The following is a 15084-nucleotide window of genomic DNA, read 5'->3' as shown; positions in this document are numbered from 1 at the left end:
CGCACACGCCTTCATCTGGTTGCCCGTTTCTTTTGTTACTCCTCATCGCAAATAGTTAATTGAACTGAACCGTATGCCCTGCATCACACATGCAACTAAATCTGAACCATGTTTGATGCATCCGTCATTGCAAATGTTTTGGACATTTTTGACGGTTCTCTGACACCACCGTTTGCGATTATTGCATCGCACACAGTTTCTCGAAGGGTCTTTGATCATAGTGTCGCGTTAGCAGCATCCTGCACTAGTGCAGGTAGTAGTGACACTATGGTCAATCCGGCATGCGAAAAGGCAGGCCTTGCATGAACATGTTTCCAAAGCCCCCAAGCGACACATAAATTTATCATGAAATACGTGAGGGAGCTAAAGGATTGTAAGCCAAAGAAGACCATGGTGGCTCCTGAGCCACGGCGCCAAGGGCACCCAAGGTGGATCCCTCCACCTCTTGGGATGGCGAAAATTAGAGTGGACGGTGAAGTCGCACGTGATCTCAATTAAGGTACATTTAGTGCAGTTTCCAGAGATCCAGCCGGAACATATATGGGATCTTCAGTCATCCGTATTAGGGGAATTTCTGACCCAGCCACCCTAGAGGCATTAGCGTGTCGTGAAGCTCTGGCGCTAGCCACGGGTCTTGCGCTATCGCATGTGCTGGTGGCCACACTGCCAAGGTGCGGTTCATGATATCAAGAACAATATTGGAGGAGTTTATGCAAGCATTATCAAAGAGATTTTGGAAACATCTAGGAATTTTCAGCATTGTTCCTTCATCTTCGAAGGGCGAGAGTCCAATTTTGAGACACATAGCCTCGCTAAACATGCTTTTGGTCTGGAGTTCGGGCGGCATGCATGGCTCTTAAACCCACCGGACTTACATTGTATCCCCATGAACTTGTTTACTCAATAAAGTAAAGTATGTTTAGACTAAAAAAACTATTTTTACCAACATCTTATTTTCTGCTCGGTATGCTATTATAATCAACACTTTCCATAAACAAGATAAAAAGGGTATTTTTCCAAAACAACGTCATTAACTCAATTAAATCAAGTCTTAACAAAATCTTAGCTAAAACCAAACTTTACTTGCCTTCCACTACTCATACCAAAATCAAATCAAATCTTACAAAAACATCAACTATCATCAATGTTGGCTGGCCCATTTGACGCGTGCACGCATTTTTTCTCTAAGTTTTATTTTTTGGTTCCTTTTTTGATTCATTGTTTCTATTACCAATCTATTATTTTGTACTCGGAATACTATCAGAGTTGACACAAACCTATACGCCATGATGAGTTGGCAATGTTGCCTCATTCCGGTTAAACCTCTGCCACCAATTTATTTAACCGACTTTTAGCCCACTAATGTACTTAATCATGTTTTTATCTTCGAAATCTACACAAATCATGTAGATCGATCTTCGGTATATTTAGTAATGTCATTATTGAAAAAAATCATAGTGATCTCTAATCAATCTTCAAAGACAAAATCTACAGAAACGAATCAATGTTTGATAACACAAGACCACATTTATGGAAATGAATCAATCACATGCCTATAATCTCTCTCTTTATTATTAAGGACAATCTATTATTAAATGGCAATGCATAGTAGTCCTCTTTGGTTCCCACGACTCCCATCAATCGAAGGAATACCCCACTGATTTTTTATCGTTCCCCTACCACCGGTTTATTGATTTTTTTATTCTTGATTTAGCATGCATCGCATAAGCCTCTCTTCTCTCTCTCTCTTCAGTGGTCGATTCCCCACCACATAGGGATCCTCCTATAGAATGAGGTTACGGCTCCGCCGGTCGACTCTTGCTCTCCCTTGACTAGAGTTTCTATATCAAGCAGCCCACACCACCATGTGCACCTACCTATGGGTGTCACCCTTCTTCCCCCATGGTGACTGACCCCAACCCTCGACAGCGACGTGTGCCCACTCTACGGCAGCTCGAGGACCACACAAGAAGGAGGAGGTGGAGGAGCTGTGGCGTCATGCTCTCCCTTGACGATTTAAAGTCATCCGCCCTACAACACTCGCTCGATTCGACTCCTCCACACTCAGTCCTTCTGTTCTTGATGTGTCGCAAGAGCCTCCACGGAGGCGGCGATCGGAGAATATGAAATTTGATGTATGACAGTAATAAAATTGTTGCTGATTAGACCTCTTTGTGTTCCTTGAAATTAAATGATTTGCCATAGAATATGAAATTTGAGTATGGCGGTTGTTGAGCTACAAATATTTTGGCAAGCAATAATAAAATGAAGAGTGGCTTCTCGGACATTCCTCACGTTGGTGGCGACCACAGTGGCATCGCGAAGCAACGGGTGGCGATGACGGCGACCGAAACATCTCAGAGCGGTAGGTAGCGGCGACGATCTTGGGCCATCGTGTGGGGGGAGATGCTCATCACAACCAATGTCTAGATCCGCTCCATTCAGCCATGCTCGAGCTTCTCGGGCGTTCCTCGTGACGGAGGCGGCGACCTGCCTATGGATGTCACCCTTCTTCCGCCCATGGTGAGCGACCCTGACCCCCGACAACGACGTCAGCCCGCTCCGCGGAAGCTCGAGGATTAGGCGGGAAGGAGGAGGTGGAGGAGCTGCGACGTCACGCTCTCCCCTGACGATTTAAAGTCGTTTGCCCTATAGCACCCGCCCGATTCAGCTCGTCCACACTCAGTCCTTATTTTGTTGATGTGTCATAGGAGCCTCCACGGAGGCGGCGACCGGTGAATATGAAATTTGATGTATGACAGTAATCGAATTATTGTCCATTAGACCTCTTTTGTATTTCTTGAAATTAAATAGTTTGCCATATGATATGAAATTTGAGCAAGACAGTTGTTGAACTGAAAATAATCTGGCGAGCAATAATAAAATGAGGAATAACTCCTGAAAATTCCTCGCGGTGGTGACAGTCATAGCGGCATCGTGAAGCAGCGGGTGGCGTCGGCGGCGACCGCAACATCTCTGAGCGGTAGGTGGCGGCAGCGGTCCTGGGCCAGCGCTTGGGCGGAGATGCTCCGCATAACCGGCGTCTGGAACCGCTCCATTCAGCCGTGCTCGAGCTTCTCTGTCGTTCCACATGACGGAGGCGGCGGCCGTGGTGTCGCAGAGCAATGGGTGGCGGCGGCGTCCCAGGTCCTACGCGCGAGCGGACATGCTATTTAAGAGGTTTTTTTTTCGCGAGATGTTATTTAAGACGGTCTATGTTTCTAAAGGAAAAGATTTTATTCTTTTCTATACAAGAATTTGCACCTTCATCGAGTTTATTTTTCACTTTAGTTAGTTGTGAGTGGTATCGCTTAAGTTTTCTTTCAACTAATTGATTGACATCGAAGAAAGGCCATCATGTCTCTCTTGCATTATTTATGAGATTACATCGAAGAAAGAGGCTCATCGACCCAATATGATGTTTCTTGTAATTAAAACAAAATACATCTAATTCTTAGATCATATGATTTGCTTCTCTTTTGGAATTGCTTTAATTTGGCCTTCCCATTAGATCGTCAAAACTTAAGCATGCTAGGGAATCACAGTGGTCAATGAAAATGTGAGAGATGGGAGAGGAGAATCACAGTGGTCAACGAAAACGAGAGATATGGGAGAGAAACTTTAGCGCTTTGTGACCTGCTCGTGGCATTTCTCGCCTTTTGCCCGTAGTAACACACGACCATTTTTTGCCGGTGTTGACACATGGTGAAGGTGGGGTGGGCATTATTCGGATTTATAGAAGAGGGCCACAACGAGAAATGTCCTGCTATGGCAGAAAGCTGAGCAGGAAAAGGAGAGTCCGACACGAAAACGAAAGAGTGCATGGTGGGGTGGAGTTTTATGTAGGGCCCATGTGATCTGGATTTGGGGAAGTCCAGATTGTGGAGACAGTTGAACTTTGAAGAGCATGCTGGACACACGTACATGTCCGGACATACGACGGTGAAATGAGTTTCAACCTTGAAGATGACCTTAACTATTTATTTAGTTCATTTACCTGCATTGCAGCCTGTGAAATTCCAAACACGCGGACGCATATTGTTATTATTATTGACATTTTCTTTTCCTTTTTTGAGTCATCCCCGACACGTTTTGGGGAACAGTTTTACTCGTTACTGCCGATCTCCTGAAAACCGGCTAGCGAGAAGGCGAAGCAAAGCTAGGCTAAAAAGTGTGCATCACTTGTCTCGCACTTCACTTCCTCATGGCCCACGTGTTCCAGCGGCCGATCCGGAGCAGAGATCCCACGGCCACCTGTCCTCTGACCAGCAAATCACACCGTTGCTACCAATAAAACACCCAAATCCAAAACCCGAGCTGAGAAAATCCGGCCGCTTCTCCCTGGCCGCGCCGCCGCGATCACTCCCTCCCCTCCGCCCCCGCCCCCTCCCACCCGTCGGCGCCGCCGACCATGGAAGACGCCTACGCCAAGTCCGCCGCGGAGGTAAGCCCCCGCCGCCACATCTCGGCCCCGTCTCGCGCCATCGCTTGACCTTCCCTCCTTTCGCCGCCGCCGCCGCCTCTCACGGATCTGGTCGCCGCCCTTCCTCGCAGGTGCTCCAAGCGTTCGGCGTGGACCGGACCAAGGGCCTCTCCGACTCGCAGGTGCTGCTCCGAGCCGTCCGCGCTGTGGTTTTTGGTCTGGGTTACGGGGAATGGGGGGCTGATTTGGTTTTTGGCTTGTGTGGGCAGGTGGAGCAGCATGCCTTGCTTCACGGCAAAAACGGTGAGGAACTTCGTGCTGTCCAATGCTTTTTCATTTGCTTATTGTCGCCGAACTGCTTGTGTTAAAGTAACAAATGGAGAGAAGGATATGGGGTTTTGCTGAGTGAGGAAGTTTTTCAGACGAGGGATTGTTTGATTCCTGTGCACCAACCTCGAAATGTATTCTATCCAAATTCATCAGAATAGGGCTTTTTATTTCGCACACGGTGGCTATCTATAGTTCTATATTTTGTCAGCATTGATATGCCCTCTGCTTTGGTGGTTAAGTCCTAGCCACTAGAACCATCTAAAACCAGAGCATTTCTAAATGAGGAGATGTGCTTTGCATGAATGTGCTCGGTGACTTTTTTGTAATACTAATAACGGGGAACGGCCTCACACCCTTATAACTTGCTGAGGTTATCCGACAAAAAACATTTTGTCACGGATGTAATGCGATAACCCGCACGTATCGACTTTTGTAATCCCTGAATGAAATTTGGAAGTCACCGTGATGCTGATTTAACTGAATTGATACAGCTTTCATACTTTGGATGTAGTTCAGATCCCTACCATTTTCTCAGTAAAATTTGAAAGCTTCAGTCGAGACCCCTGCACAATTTTGAGGGCAGACATATTTATGTTATCATCTAATTTTGCATTGCGGTATTCATACATTTTGATTCTTGTTATCATTATTGTGGCCTCTAACTGATTGCTGCACTTTGCTTTCGTGCATGGATGATCTGCAGTGCTGCCCCAAGAAGAAAGTAAGCTATCAGTTCTAACTTCTAATGTTCATTTTACATGTGGCAACACATTTCATATTGCCTGTTACACCTTTTCTCCAAAGTGTTTGCCGTCAGAAGATGTTGGTACTTGGTATTACATTGTCTCTGCCTTACTCATCTACCCTTTCTGAATAACTGAATATAAGTCAACCATGGATTGACAAGGATGCATGGAAACTACGAGTTCTATTAGTTGGCATGCTACAATTACTCAATATGATTTAAATATGGGTATAAAGCAAAAGTATTGTAATGATTATATGTCAAGTTTGCCAATGTACTTGCATTGCAAACGACAATTTTGAAAAGTTGGATGTTTTATGAGAAGGAGAGTATCATTGAAATGTGTAAGCTCTACTGTTTGGTGATTCCCATGTAAAAATGATTTATTTTGGTAAGGTAGTAGAAAATGTCAAGGGTAGTAGTATAATAGTACGCGTTTTATAGGTATTTGTTACTGTTGGATTGAATAGGTATGTTTAATGCACCCAGTCGGGCTGTTTCTCCGCAGATACAAGAAATAACCTTAAGACATAAATACTAGCCATACTACCCTTTAACATCCTTTACCTTGGATGATGACTTGTCCTAGCAAGCTTTTGCAAATACTGTGTTAGACAAATACCTTGTTGGATGATCACCAAATTATATTGTATTGGGTCTTTGTTCTCTTTGGCACCAGCTACAGAAGTTAACTTTATTGAAGTTCATAACAACTAACTCGATTCTGTTCCAGGAGGATTTTACCAAAAATAAATAAAAATCGTAACCAGAACAAACGAATAAGGATTTCAAGGAAGATAAATAGATAAAAGAAAGTTAGTTTTGTTACCCTTTATTCATCATCTATTAACCTGAAACTTCTGACCCAGGTACCCCCTTCTGGAAGTTAGTTTTGAAACAGTTTGATGATTTACTCGTCAAAATATTGATAGCAGCTGCTGTGGTATCCTTCCTTTTGGCTCGATTGAATGGTGAAACTGGATTAACAGCATTTTTGGAACCATCTGTAAGTTGATCCACTTTGGAACATATGTCCTATTTGAGGAAGATGATTTTCAAGTGCCACATGAAGGCAGTAACTAACAAGATGGCCTTTGTTTTGATTGCATAGGTCATATTTATGATATTAGCAGCAAATGCAGCAGTTGGTGTGATCACAGAAACAAATGCTGAAAAAGCTCTCGAGGTTCTTACTTTTAAATAAGGCTCTAGTGTCGTGCTTAACTCTGCAGATCTGGTTTACTGCTGTTTGATATGATTTTCTTTTTGCACGTGCTGTGAGATATTATGCGTGGCTTTAAATCTTCTGCTGTCCTATGTTTTCTTGTTTCCCTCTTTCCCTACAAACATCATACAAATTACTTCAAGGTGAAACTTGGAATGTTTAAATGGCTTTTACCTAATTCTTGGATGCATAATCGTGAATACACCATGTTCACCCTGGTCATGTTCTCTTGTTTCCAACTCCATTATAGTTTGTTTCACATATTTGGAGCAATACTAAGAGTACTGATTTTGGTCCTAATTATTCCTTTTCTACGCATGGTTAATCTAACTCCATATGCTAGTTATTATCTTCATCTTGTACTATGTAACTGCAATTGATATTGCAATGGCCAACTCTTGTTGTCCATCCACAATGACTCGTTTATTGAAAAATCTGCAGGAGTTGCGAGCATATCAAGCAGATGTTGCAACGGTGCTTCGCAATGGTAATAAACTTTTCGAATCGATTATTGCATTTTGAGTGTGTAAGCATATTTTCACACAATTTTTTATTTGCAGTCTTCTGATTGAACTTTTGTTAATTATGGCTATGAGTTGCATCTACTCTTTAGTTTTGAAATTGGAAATATGTACTTGTAACCATTCCACTTGAAAAATTCAAGTTCAACAAAATCAACTTGCTTTGACAGACATGTGAGGCATGAGCTCATATGTCATTGGCACTGCAGGTTGGTTTGTGTGAGCTGGACCCAGGGAATGCCATGCTTATCGTAGAACTTGTGAAGGTGTTCCATAAGAAGGGCATCATTCTCTTGGAAGAGATTGATGATGCCAAGGCCACTTTTAGATTGGGTTTACATACATTGTCACAGGCTGCTAAAGATCTGAGTGTGCCTGAGCCTACTTATATCGTTGACACATCATGTCAAGCAGAGTCTTGTGCAAACCTTAGTCCCTGTCAGTTGCTTCTTTTGTGCATGTGCTTTGCGTGCATGTACATGTGTCATTAAAGTAGGAGTTGGGCTGCACTTGCAACTTTTTTAAAGTTGGTTTGTAAGGCTATGAATTGAAGCAAAAATGTTTTGATTAAGAGCAACATTTACTTGCATCATACTTTCTTGCTCCAGAAGTGCCTTTTAATCAGCTTCCACCTGGTTAACAATCCTTGTATTTGTTGATTTGTGAAAACAAAGTGTTTATCTTGATATCTACGATTGGATTGATATATCTTCACTTGAAAGACTCAGTATTAAATGTTACTAATGTTCTTTAAACTATTTATTTATATTCATATGATTGAGTCACTTGTCAATGTTCAATTTGTTAGGTTGCTTTTCTATACTTCCAGCAACAGAACTTGTCCCTGGAGATATTGTAGAAGTGGGAGGTACTGTCCAAGGCCATTCAAGTGATTTCCATTTAGCATAATGCTGATTATGTTCCTGATCTAACTTGGTTACACCTTGTTTCTTATGGGTAGTTGGTTGCAAAGTTCCAGCTGACATGAGAATGGTTGAAATGCTAAGCCATCAATTGCGTGTTGACCAGGCAATTCTGACAGGTATATTTTGTGTTGTCCTGTGCTATCCTCCTGTTCATCCTAATATTAGAAGTTTACTAGTTTGTCGTGGCAATCTTGTTTTAGAGAACAGGAGAAATGTTATGCCCTTTTTTTGGGCAGTGCATTGATCTGGCCATATCATTGTCGCTAGAGACATTGCTAGGTGCATGGTTCAACCTATCAACAGCTAACATACGTGTTTCTGAATCACTTGTTTATTTTGTGCATTATTCTAGGGGAAAGCTGTTCAGTGGCTAAAGAGCTTGATTCAACTTCAGCAATGAATGCTGTCTACCAGGACAAAACAAACATTCTTTTCTCGGTAGGTGTATATGTGCAACCCAGTATCTTGGTAATCACATAGATCTATCGATTTTTTATAGCGTTCAGTCTAGGGAACTAATCAAGTAAACATGCTTTTTAAAATGAAAATATCTAAACTTCAATGCGAATCCGTTGGTTGAGGGATGATGAATCAGATTGGAGTGTCCTGAAAATGTAGGAGCCATGTGAGGCTGTTATTCAGGATATGTCCCATCCATTTTTTTCCATTGTGGAAACACTGCTCATACCTACATGTCTTGTTCGCTCAAAATAATTGAGCTAGCGATCTTTTGTCCTCTCTGCTTATTCACAAGCATATTCGTTTGGCCGTTAGGTAAGATCGAGAAACGATGAAAAACAATACGCAGTTTGATATGTTTAAGTCTTTGTAGGATTGTGTGATTATCTTTTGAAACCTTAATGTAAATCTTACATTTGAGAGCTTGTAACACATAAAAGGGTTAAAAAAGATGTGTCTAGGCGCCCACCTAGGCGTGCGAAAACACTAGGAGAGCAATATGTAGCCTTGGCCCTAGGTTCTCTGCCGAAGGTGTTTTCACTGGCGACGCATCGATGAGGAGGGACAAGGAGGTGGTGTGTGGACATTGAAAATGAACGGCTGCAGCAAGGTAAGAAAGTGTTGTAGTGGGTTGCCACCCGTGGCGGCGTGTCATCAGTGATGGGGTTGATGGCATTAGATGTTGTTGCTCATGCAGTCGTGGTGACAGCGGCAGCACGATCTGTAGGCAGATCTGAACCATGACGTAACTAAAGCAGCAGCTTAGTGAGCAAATGGGCCTGGTGGGGCCTTAATTTTCCCTTTTTCATTTCAGTTTTGACTCTTTCACCCCTCTAGTTTCTACCCGCTTGAGCAGTGAAGCCTGCAGCTGCTGCTATCATGCAGAGCGTCTCTTGGCACGCCTATAGGGGTGGGCATAAAAACCGACAAACCGAACGCCGAACTGATACCGAAACCGAATAAACTGAAATTTTGGTTTTTATCCTTGGTTTAAGAATATTCGGTTTTTGCATTCACTAACCGAAATGAGATCGATCAGTTCAGTATATTTACCGGTTAAACCGAAAAGCCGAACTACACACGAGAAAGCTTGGACGAACGATCAAAGCTTCGCGACACAGCGCTGACTGTACGCATGCGACCAGATACCAGCCGCTCCCTTGGGCTGACCACATACGTCCAAGGCCCAAGCCCAACAATGTGCAAGTCTGTGAGCTAGTTGAACGTGAAAAGGTGCAGCCGATGGTGCGAACTGGCCGGTAGTAGTATATCATTTTAGTCCCACATCGCCCAGCTAACGGGAAGGGAGTAGGTAGCTCGGCTATATAAAGGTGTGTGTACTTGCGCTGTGATAGAATACAAAAGAAAGCCCTGGTTCGGGTAAACTGAAAACCGAACCTAAATATCCGGTTAACCGAATTTTCGGTTTTCAGTTTTGGGCATTCAATTTCGATTAGCATTTTCGATAACTGAATTTAAAAATGAACCGAACGGTACTAACCGAACTTTCGGTTTCTACCGAATGCCCAGGCCTACACGCCTAGGCGCAACTTAGGTTTGTCGTCCAGATTGCAGTACATGTTCAGACTGCTCTGGATTTTAGAGGAACAAATTTCAGGCTACTGGCACTAGGTGGCACAGAACTCCTGCCTAGCATCCAGCGCCGTCTTAAACCTAAAAAAGTGATATATCTTCTTGAACTGCTTTAATTCGAAGTCCAGGGTATTTTTTTCTTCAAATTACATCTGAAAGAACACTTTCTCTTCAAATTTTTTGCTCATTACATCCATTCTCCAGTTGCTTCTTCTGAACTTTGCATGCTACCTGATGCCTTTGCTTCCCAGGGTACTGTTGTTGTAGCTGGTAGAGCAAGAGCTGTCGTTATTGGTGTTGGTTCTAATACTGCAATGGGAAGTATACGTGATGCAATGCTGAGAACAGAGGATGTAAGCATTCGATTTGCTTCTCATTTGTGTATATTATGATAAAATTTGATACTGATGTTTCTCATTCGAAATATATATTTTCACTTAATCTTTTTGCTGCTCTAGTATTGTTTTGTGTCTTAGCACTATGATTGCTTTATGTATAGTGACAATTTTACGTACTGACGATATTTCCACACATCCAGGAAGCGACTCCACTGAAGAAAAAACTGGACGAATTTGGCACATTTCTGGCAAAGGTAGCTGACCATGGTCTTTTCCAACATGTTATGAGTAGTTTTTCTTTCCAAAATTAAGGGGCATTATTGTATGGAACCAATCAAAATTATAAGTTTATAACCATTTACTGGAAGAGAGCCTGATGAAGATTTCACAAGGAAAGCTAACCACAATTGAATCTTGTTTTCCTTTGCTAAAGAGCCTTAATGGTTTAGTATATTCATTTACATTTCTCTTGAAATATCAGCAACTTTATGATTGGTAGTTTTGCTCCCAAATTTTGTGTAGGTTTTCCATTTTTGTACTTGACTGTTTGATCCATCTCTTATTAATTAACTTGGATTCCCTTTATTTGCGCTCATATGTTTCTCTAACCTGTAAGATGCACATATCTAATTACACTGAAGTCACGTTTACCTAGCTAGGGTTGCAGGTCCATGGCATGATACATGTCTGATAGATTAGAGACTTGGAGAGTCATAATAATTCTAGTCTAAAACAAGTCCAACTCAGATTAGAAGTTGACCAATGCAAACTGTGAACATAACTGTGATTTCAGTGTATTTTGTGAAAATATTACTTGTGCTAATGGGGAAAATATTAGAATGACAAAAAGAATGGGTGGAATATAAGCTTGGTTGAGAGTGAATCACCGTTGTTGTTTCAGGAATCATATAGTTTGAAGTTCAAATGCTTTTTTCAGGCTTAATCAGATTTTTTAATTTTATTTTCAGGTTATAGCAGGGATCTGTATTCTTGTTTGGGTTGTAAATATTGGCCATTTCCGAGATCCTTCTCATGGTGGCTTTCTTAGGGGTGCCATTCATTATTTTAAGGTAATATCAATATTCCTGTTTTGTCTGAATGTTCGATTATTGGTATTTGCTCATTGTAGGTTCTGTAATATGATTATCAGAGATTTGCTTGTTGTGTGTTAAGCCAGAGTGCAGAATTTGGTATCGTTGGTTCTCTTTCGTAGACTGTATCTTCATGAAAGCTACATTCACACAAATTAGCTGGGGTTATTGTTGTCAGGCTCTATAGTGCATGTATCTGTAGAATGACATTGTTTATAGCCATTTATTATAACTCATATGCTCAGGCCATTTATGATGTTGCACAGTATGGTCTGTACCTGGAAACTCGATTGTTTAAATGTGGTTGATGACAGCAATTTTCGTTTCATTCTCGATTGTTTAGATGTGGTTGATGACAGCAACTTTCGTTTCATTCAAGTTGACTGGCTTAAAATCTTAAATGAGTTCCTTGTTCATATAGTTGTGTCCATTAAGTGGACCTACCTACATGCATTTGATAAAGAGCTGTCAATCCACCCCGGTTAGGCATTGTTATCTTTATTTAATACTTCCCATTGCAAGCAAGTCATTTTAGCCCTAAGAACTTCTCTTTAAGTATATATCGTTCTACAACCTGGAAGCTTATTTACTCATTGCTTTGTGTTATTGTTAACCCTTCGTAGTAAATGTGCATGTTCTCATTGATAATGAAGCTTTCTAACATACTGAATGAAAAAATGATAATTTTTGTGAATAATGAAGGGTGCCAATGCCATTTTGTATTGCTTCTTACTTCATGTACCCAAAGCTATACTTAAGATTGGAGGGATTAGTTAATTTTGTACTTCCTTGTACCTTATACTGCTGCTTTCAACCATTATTAATTATCGTGCCTAACTTTGATTTCTGGAAAATATGCACTGTTTTCTTTTGATAGGTAGCAGTTGCCCTTGCTGTTGCAGCCATTCCAGAAGGTCTCCCAGCTGTAGTAACAACGTGAGTTTCCTTACAAACAATTTGTAGCTTTCCAGTAGTGTCAAATAAAACATTTTATGTGATTCAGTTGATATATCAACAAAATTTATCTGATTTAAATCTGTAATTTGAAGGTGTACTTTTTTTTGAACATAATTTGAAGGTGTACTTAATATCTCCAACTTTACCAATGTTTGTTAATACTATAATGTTTCTCTCAGTCAGTTAATTCTTAATTATTAATAAAGCACGAAATCAATTCAGATTCTTGTCAAAATGGGAAGTGTGATCAGTTGGAATTTGAAAAGTGAAGTTTGGTAGTTTGAAAGAGTGCATTGGGATTTGTACATTGTAACACAATTGAGTTAATCCCATGGCTTGTTAGCTAGTTACTGAACTTGGCCTCCTTGTATATGGTGTGAACAATTTGTGCTGCTTGCGACAAAATTAGTCATTCTTGATCTTTGCGTTTCATTGCATCGTTTCATTGCATTGAAAAGATGGGAAAGAACAATCCTCCTCCCATGGCCTGTTAGCTAGTTACTGAACTTGGCTTCCTTGTATATGGTGTAAACAATTTGTGCTGCTCGCGACAAAATTGGTCATTCTTTTTCGAGAAAACGCAAAGGATCTTTGCGTTTCATTGCATTGAAAAGATGGGAAAGAACAATCCTCCTAGTGGTGAGTGTTACAAGGGCCATGCGCCCGATCAGTGGACATCCCAGGACGCGGGGAGAACGACCTTGAGGCCCTGTGCCCCTACTTGTGCCCAACATTTGGCCTCATCTTTGATCCTATCCACTAACGTATCAATCGAGGGTCTTGCGTTGTCGAAGACGCATTCGTTCCGCTGCTTCCAGATCATCTAGGGAACGAGTATGGTGATGGATTGCAGGGCTTTACGCAACGTGGGAGGTGTCTGCTCCTTCGCTCGCGGCCACCTGTCCATAAGGATGATGTGCGAGGTTTGCCGGGCAAACGGGTAGGCCAGGAGCAGGTGCTGGATTTTCTCCGGTGCCTGATAGCAAAGGAGGCATATGGGGTGATGCTGCAGACCGCGTTGGGTGAGTCGTGCTGCAGTCCAGCATCGGTCTTGGCCGGCCAACCAGTGGAAGAACTTAACGCGAGGCGGCGCCCAACTCTTCCAGGTCAACTTACATGAGGGGCATCGCGTGGATCCGTGGAAGGTGGTGGCGTAGCAAGACTTTGCCGAGGAGGTGCCGTTGGCCGTCCATCTCTAGAGCAGCCGGTCTGTCTTGTTCATAAGGGTGATGTGCTGCTCGGCCTACCAAAGTAACAAATATTGCCCAATCTCGTGTATCCCAAGGACTCCTTGGACATCGTGGGCACAAGTGTTGCCACCGAGTAACTCGGCCACCATTCTTGATTTGCGCCGCCGCTTTGGGATGCACTGGTATAGCACGAGTGCAAATTTGCATACGGACTGCCATTTAGCCAGTGATCGTCCCAAAACAGGCCCGTCGAGCCATTCTCGATGACCACAGTGGTGGAGGCAAAGAATAGCACGCGCTCCTATTGGGAGAATTGGAAATCAAGCCCTTGCCATGCGCAATCATCATTTGTGAGAGCGAACCATAGCCATTGCGGCCAAACCTGGCCAAATGGGCCAGCCTAGATGTGCCAGCCCGATAGCCCGTGTGCCTGGCCCGTCAGGGGCCGAGCCGTCATGTGGCTTAACGGGCCGTGCCCGACACGTGGCCTGGCTAGGGCCGTGCCTGGGCTGGCTAGCCAGGCACGCGTGCCGGCCCGGCCCGACACGTCTAACAAACATGAGCAAGGAGCGATTGTACCTGGAAGGAGCGGCACGAGCGAACGAGATCAGGATTCACTCGAAAAAAAGAGCGCATGAGATGGGGAGAAGCGGCACGAGCGCATGTGGCCGAGGAGCGTCTCGCTCGAAAGAGTCGTTGCGGGAGGGCCGGGAGGAGTGGCATGATCGTACAGAATGTGGCTCGATTGCCTCACTTTTTAATCTCTTCTTTTAGTTGGCCTCGATGTGCCTTCTAGCACTAGCCCACGAGATGTAGGTTTTTTTGAGGCTACGAGACGTAGGTGCCTCTATCTTTCTTATTTTTAGACAACGTATGTGCCTCGATCTGTTTACTCGGGTCGCTGTGCCAGCGTGCCAAACGGGCTGGTACGGCCTGTATAGCGAGGGGGGCGTGTCTGGGCGAGAGAGGACAGCACGCGTGCCGGACCGGCACGGCTTGTGTACTTAGCGTGCCTGGTTGGGCCGTGTCGTGTCTGGCCCGTTTAATCCAGTCCGGGCCTTGCCGTGTCTGGCCCGTTTAATCCAGGCCGGGTCGTGCCATGCCGTGCCGGCCCATTTGGCCAGGTTTGATCGCAGCCGTAATGCGAGCCCGGCGCGCTCCAGGTCTCGGATCCATAGGCCGCTGTACTCCAGCGGGCGGCACACGTGGCGCCAATTGACATGACAGGTTCCTCCATTAGCGACAGCGCGCCCAACCCACAAGAAGCCTTGCTGGATCTTCTCAGC

The 15084-nt window shown here is 43.5% G+C and overlaps 1 protein-coding gene across 1 annotated transcript in view; it reads left to right on the top strand.

Annotated features, from left to right (window-relative positions):
* The first annotated feature begins 4334 nt into the window (after nucleotides 1-4334).
* LOC119294951 (calcium-transporting ATPase 3, endoplasmic reticulum-type-like) overlaps nucleotides 4335-15084 on the top strand; it is a 25720-nt gene continuing 14970 nt past the window's right edge. Inside the window, exons 1-14 of the mRNA XM_037573265.1 lie at nucleotides 4335-4444; nucleotides 4555-4605; nucleotides 4693-4726; nucleotides 5457-5474; nucleotides 6368-6504; nucleotides 6610-6684; nucleotides 7165-7210; nucleotides 8053-8112; nucleotides 8206-8286; nucleotides 8523-8608; nucleotides 10474-10575; nucleotides 10761-10814; nucleotides 11529-11630; nucleotides 12529-12587. Of these exons, the coding sequence (XP_037429162.1) occupies nucleotides 4412-4444; nucleotides 4555-4605; nucleotides 4693-4726; nucleotides 5457-5474; nucleotides 6368-6504; nucleotides 6610-6684; nucleotides 7165-7210; nucleotides 8053-8112; nucleotides 8206-8286; nucleotides 8523-8608; nucleotides 10474-10575; nucleotides 10761-10814; nucleotides 11529-11630; nucleotides 12529-12587 (938 nt within the window). The 5' untranslated portion in view covers nucleotides 4335-4411. The remainder of the gene's footprint in view (nucleotides 4445-4554; nucleotides 4606-4692; nucleotides 4727-5456; nucleotides 5475-6367; nucleotides 6505-6609; nucleotides 6685-7164; nucleotides 7211-8052; nucleotides 8113-8205; nucleotides 8287-8522; nucleotides 8609-10473; nucleotides 10576-10760; nucleotides 10815-11528; nucleotides 11631-12528; nucleotides 12588-15084) is intronic.

The sequence above is a fragment of the Triticum dicoccoides genome, chromosome 4B (genome assembly GCF_002162155.2).
Source record: "Triticum dicoccoides isolate Atlit2015 ecotype Zavitan chromosome 4B, WEW_v2.0, whole genome shotgun sequence".
Classification (NCBI taxonomy): domain Eukaryota; kingdom Viridiplantae; phylum Streptophyta; class Magnoliopsida; order Poales; family Poaceae; genus Triticum; species Triticum dicoccoides.
Note: the sequence above shows the minus strand (reverse complement) of the source record. Positions and strands in the feature narration are given on the sequence as shown.